Below are 5,816 nucleotides of genomic sequence, written 5' to 3'. Positions count from 1 at the left end.
GTGTGGGTTCTACTGTGATAACAAGTTAACATTGAAATCTTAAATACTTAAAGTAACAAAAGTTTATTTCTCGCTTATGCTACATGTTCAATGAGGATTTACGTTAGGGTGCTGCTTCACTTAGTTATTCAGGGACCTAAGCTGATGGTGGCTTTGCCATCCTATACCTGCATCATTTGGTACACATGAGCTCTTCAGATGGCTTGGACAGAGAAAAGAAAAAATGGAGGATCATTCATCAGCTTTTCATTACCTCAGTCTAGAAGTAATGTGTCAATTTCAATCACATTTCATTGGATATAGAAACTGTCAAATGACCCTTTAGATAAGTAAGTGGAATATTTGTTGAGCATTACTATCTATCAACAAAGACCAAAATTAGTCTTCCTTGTTGGTACTCAGACTCTAACCAATATATTAGTGAAATCACACTGGCTAGAATGGGGAAAATTAGAAAAATGGAGTGATTGTAAATTCAATTATTTCTTTCTCTAGGTATTTGTGACCTCCCGAGTGTTGCCAATGAATTGATTTGAAATGTAAATACCAAATATACTTAATAATTATGTTAGCTTGACCAGCACTCTCTGCTTATAAATAAGCCATATGAGATGTCAACATTATCTGGAAGTTGAGATGAGCCTAGGTGCTAAAAGAGGAATGTAGTCATGTGAGTTTAATTATAGTAATAGTAATAGTATTACAATAACAGTTACTACTACTTGTATTCTTTTCAATAGTTGCCTAATGAATATCACAAACTTAGCGGCTTAAAACAGTACAAATCTATTATGTCACTCTTTCCATGTGTCAGGAGTGCAAGTATGGCAACTGTGTCCTCTGCTCAGGGTCTCACCAGCATGACATTAGTGTGTTGACTAGGGGTCTCATCTGAAGTTTGAAGTCCTCTTCCAAGATCACTGGTTATTGGTAGAACTCATTCCCATGCAGCTCTATGAGGTCCCCCGGAGTGTGTACATGAAGGGTGATAATTTCTAGAGCCATCTTAAAATTCTACCCAGTACACTAGTATTTATTGAGTCCATGTTTTGTGTCAGACATATGATAAGCATTTTACATGCCTTATTTCATTATTTTACTTCACAAAATCCTATTAAAAAGGTATTAGTAGTCTTATTTTAGAGACGAAAAATCAAACATCCCAGAGTAACTTGCTCAATATAACACAATCTTCAATTGCAGAGCCAGAATTTGAACCTAAGTTTGTTGGACCCAAAGTCAGTTGGTTTCATCTCTATACTATATCGCTTTTCCTTTTATTGCCATCTACTTAACAGAATAACTGTTGGGTATACCTAATACTAATGCCTTGGACATTGTTTACGTTGGTGTTGGGTGTTTTGTCTTTTCTCTATATACCATTTATGAATACATTCCCTTTTGGTAGACAAATTCTTTAAAGTTTTTTTTTTTTTTTTGACAATCCAGTGCTGCTGGCCTTAAAGCTATTTTGTTTCCTTGAGAGGGTTTTTGTTATCCCTGATCTGGTCCATCAATTTTTAATGTCATAGTCTAACTTCCTGAAAGCTAGTTTATTTCATCATGCACCAGGCATCTCCTGTAGATACTTTGCAGAAGGAGACATAAAAAAGACCTGGGAACCAGATAGTCTACTTCCATTAATAAAAATTTTCAGTTTCTTTTTACATGAGAGAAATATTATAGGCACCATTCTCTAAGAAGAATATCTTCTCAAGTAGAGTTTTTGTTTTTAATCCAAGGTTATGAAAATCTTAGTTTCACAATTTATGTCTTTTGGGAATATATATTCTAAGTGTTTCAAAATTTACTTGTGGTAGCCTCTGAAGAACTAGCACAAAATGCCTGACACAAGGTGGAAGTTAGACCTTGAAGGCTTTCTCATCTCTGTTTAGTGATCTGTGTACTCCCTGATTCCTGAATTAATCATTAATTCTCTGATCTACTGCTCAGAATGGTGATTTTCAGGGAGAAGGAGAGTATAAATTTCAACTAGGGTAAGTTTTTTTTCACAGTATATACCCCTTTCATGTTGTTTCACATCCTAAGGAGGATTTTCTTTTTGTTCACCCCTCACTCATCTTTGAATCCTAAAATCACTGCTGTAGTAAGTGACCTTTCTGATGGAAATAGACGCTAGCCTTGGATGTATTGATGTTGAAATTGTTTGACAACACTTGGCCTTGAAATTAAGAAATATATTGGAATTCAACTTTGGAATGGGAAATATCACGTAGATTAATGGTTGTTATAGTTACTTTTGTTTTGGGACTGATTATGTTTTTGAAAGTCTGTGAGTGTGTTGCTAAGATACTCTTATGTGATTTTGACTTTGGAAAAGAGAAAGTTGGTGAGAAAGTCTTGGAGCCAAAGTCATCTAATTTTGGAGTTCTGGAGGAGCATCCTAGCTATAGCTACTGAATGAGAAATACAGACTTTAGTCACAGACCTCCCTGAGTAGGACTCAACAGAACAGGAAGAAAATTGGGGGGAGGAGAGAGGTTTATGAATAGTTAGTTAGCTACTTTAAAAATGTACTTTAGAGGCGCGGGGAAAATGGCGGCAGCAGCGGCAGCCGGCGGCGAGCGGGACTGGAGGGAGCGGCGGGCTGGAGGTGGATGCAGCAGCAGTCCCCAGCGTGATGGCCTTCGCAGTGACTGGCAGTGTGTCAGTCGCTCTTCATGCGCTTGTCATTCTCAACATCTCGGACCACTGGATCCGCATGCGCTCCCAAGAGGGGCGGCCTATGCAAGTGATTGGGGCTCTGATCGGGAAGCCGCAGGGCCGAAATGTCGAGGTGATGAACTCCTCTGAGCTGCTGTCCCGCACCGTGGAAGAGAAGATTATCATTGACAAGGAATATTATTACACCGAGGAGGAGCAGTTTAAACAGGTATTCAAGGAGCTGGAGTTTCTGGGCTGGTATACCACAGGGGGGCCGCCTGACCCCTCCGACATCCACGTCCATAAGCAGGTGTGTGAGATAATCGAGAGCCCCCTCGTTCTTAAGTTGAACCCTATGACCAAGCACACAGATCTTCCGGTCAGCGTTTTTGAGTCCGTCATTGATATAATCAATGGAGAGGCCACAATGCTATTTGCTGATCTGACCTACACTCTGGCCACAGAAGAAGCCGAAAGCATTGGTGTAGACCACGTGGCCCGAATGACAGCAACAGGCGGTGGAGAGAACTCTGCTGTGGCTGAACAGCTCATAGCACAGCACAGCGCCATCAAGATGCTGCACAGCCGTGTCAAGCTCATCTTGGAGTACGTCAAAGCCTCCGAAGCAGGAGAAGTGCCCTTTAACCATGAGATCCTGCGGGGGGCCTATGCTCTGTGTCACTGCCTCCCAGTGCTCAGCACAGACAAGTTCAAGACTGATTTTTATGATCAATGCAATGATGTGGGGCTCATGGCCTACCTCGGCACCATCACCAAAACGTGCAACACGACGAACCAGTTCGTGAACAAGTTCAATGTCCTCTACGATTGACAAGGCATCAGCAGGCGAATGCGGGGGCTCTTCTTCTGAGAGGGTACTTGAAGGGATGATGCACAGGGGTCAGGCAACTGTCCCGGAGGGGAGGGGTGCTACACTCCCTTTAGAGAAACCACTGTCATTAATAAAAGGGAAGCAGTCCCTCAGCACCCCTTAAAAAAAATGTACTTTAGGTGATATAGCTGGCTTGAACATTAAATGGAGTTTGAAGGTGTACATTTTATGGAATGGAGTCAATGTTAGACAATTTTATATTGAATTATTGGGATGGAGACAAGGACAGGATAAAGAGAAAGTACTGTTTCTCTTTGGAGCCAGACTGCATGAACTCTAGTCCTCTCACTTACTGGATGTGTAAACTGGAGCAAGTTGCTTAACCTCTGTGTTTTCTAATCTATAAAACGAGAATAATAGTAGCATCTACTTAATAGGGTTATGTGAGGATCAAATTGATTAGTGTCTGTCAAAGTACTCAGCATAGTGCCTAACACATAGTAATTAATCAATGTTAGCTGTAAGCACACTGCCATTAGTGTAGTAGGACAACAGAACCAGTCACAGTTTGAAAAATTGGGAATAGTCTAGGAGTGACTGCTAGACTTAATATATAAGGTGGGATAAGGTCACTTGAAATATTTCACTGGCTACTGAACAATACCAAGCAGCATTTATAAATGGCTTTGGGGCTAGGAAAAAAAAAGCACCTGAAAATAATTCTCAGGAAGGTGCAGACCATTTCTAAGAATAATTCTTAAAAGGGGGGAAAAAACCTCAACATCTAGAAAAGACTATGAACTCCCAAACACATTGTGTTAACTCAAGGGAGAAACATGATTCAAAGTGTGGTTCACAGGATCTAATCTCTAAGGGGAGTTGAAGAGTTTCCACTCCCTCCACCACTTCAGTCCTCAGGAAGAGAAACTTAGATATGGGACAAATGTTATACCAAATAGGGCTCTGGATCACATAACATTAGAACACTGGCTAGGGGCTTAATTTTCCATGGGATAGATACACATAATACAAGCAAAAGTGAATTTGAATTCACTTTGAATAGTGAATTCAATACATTGAATAGTTTATGAAGCAAGTTGGGAAAGAAACAGATGAAAACATTAAACCTAGAAACAAATTAAATGGGTTCATTTAATCATTCTCTCAGATCTCTCTTTAGGACCACTTTCAAAACTTTCTTGCACTATTCTTTTTTTCTTTTCCACTAGGATTTGTGGTGTGTGGTAGGATAAGCCTGGGAGAATCTGAGAAGTCATGCAAGAGCCTTGGTGTGCTCAGAGGAAAGAGTAGCAATGATTACACTTGCCTGACTTTGCTGTAAGCCTGTGCACATAGCATGAATGCTCATACCTACTCCAGTCCTCTTCATCAGAGGAGACCTGATGGAAATTTGGATCCAAAGAGCCAGCTCAAAATAAAGGGCATGTGTATGTTTAGGGTATAATACATAGATTACAAATGCAGAACTAGTTAATGTGGTTTTAATTCCTTTAGGTCCTGGTATCTTCTTTTTACATTACAACTACTATTACCACTATTAGCATTGTTCTAAAACTTCTACTCAATGCAATATGTGTAGAGATAATACAGGTTGGCTCCTCAAAACCCATTCCCAATATCTTCTCTGGTATATAGTTTCAAAAACCAAATACCTATCACTCAGGAAACCATGTAAACCAGTGACATGTAGGCAAAAGTTTGTGGGAGGGCTTCATTTCATAATGAAAAGCAAAATCTCACTAGGAGAAAGACCTTTACTTTCTCAATTCCTCAGCCTTTTCCCTTCTGGGAATGTAGATGTGGTGCCTGAAGAGGGCATAGCCATTTTGAAATAAAGAGAACTTACCAAGCATAAAAACACAGAAAGAAAAGGCAGCTGCTAGTCAGGACTGATTTCTCCACAATTTTTTAAGATAAACTTTTAGATGAAGTATAACAGGTAAAGCGAAGTATAGAAATCATAAGCATACAGAACACATCTCTGTAATCACCAGCTGAATAAAAAAAGAGAATATCATTAGCACCAGAGAAGCCCCTCTCATGACCCTACCTGTCAGTCTGAAGCCTGTCTAGTCTCATAAGCTGCTTTAGTTGCCCCCACACCAAGCTCTTAAAATATTCCTGTGTAATCCTCTGTTGTAACAATTAATACAAAATCCATCTACACCTGCACTGTCCAATATAGGAGCCACTAGCCAGATATGGCTATTAAACATTGAAAGGTCGCTAACATGAATTAAGATATATATAACTGTAAAAATACACTAGATTTCAAGTACTTAGTAGAAAAAAAGTATAA

General features: G+C 39.7%; 1 protein-coding gene across 1 annotated transcript; it reads left to right on the top strand.

Moving 5' to 3' along the window:
- The first annotated feature begins 2,553 nt into the window (after positions 1-2,553).
- On the top strand, positions 2,554-3,496 carry LOC105806977 (COP9 signalosome complex subunit 6-like). Its single transcript, XM_012640230.1, has one exon. The coding sequence runs from the start codon at positions 2,642-2,644 to the stop codon at positions 3,494-3,496; it is 855 nt and encodes a 284-aa protein (XP_012495684.1). The 5' UTR covers positions 2,554-2,641.
- Positions 3,497-5,816: the final 2,320 nt, after the last annotated feature.

This window comes from Propithecus coquereli, unplaced genomic scaffold (genome assembly GCF_000956105.1).
Source record: "Propithecus coquereli isolate 6110/MARCELLA unplaced genomic scaffold, Pcoq_1.0 Scaffold15, whole genome shotgun sequence".
NCBI classification, from domain to species: domain Eukaryota; kingdom Metazoa; phylum Chordata; class Mammalia; order Primates; family Indriidae; genus Propithecus; species Propithecus coquereli.
Note: the sequence above shows the minus strand (reverse complement) of the source record. Positions and strands in the feature narration are given on the sequence as shown.

Bases quoted from the DNA above. Each gene is read 5' to 3' on its own strand.
- LOC105806977 (XM_012640230.1), top strand. From the start codon at position 2,642: ATGGCCTTCGCAGTGACTGGCAGTGTGTCAGTCGCTCTTCATGCGCTT.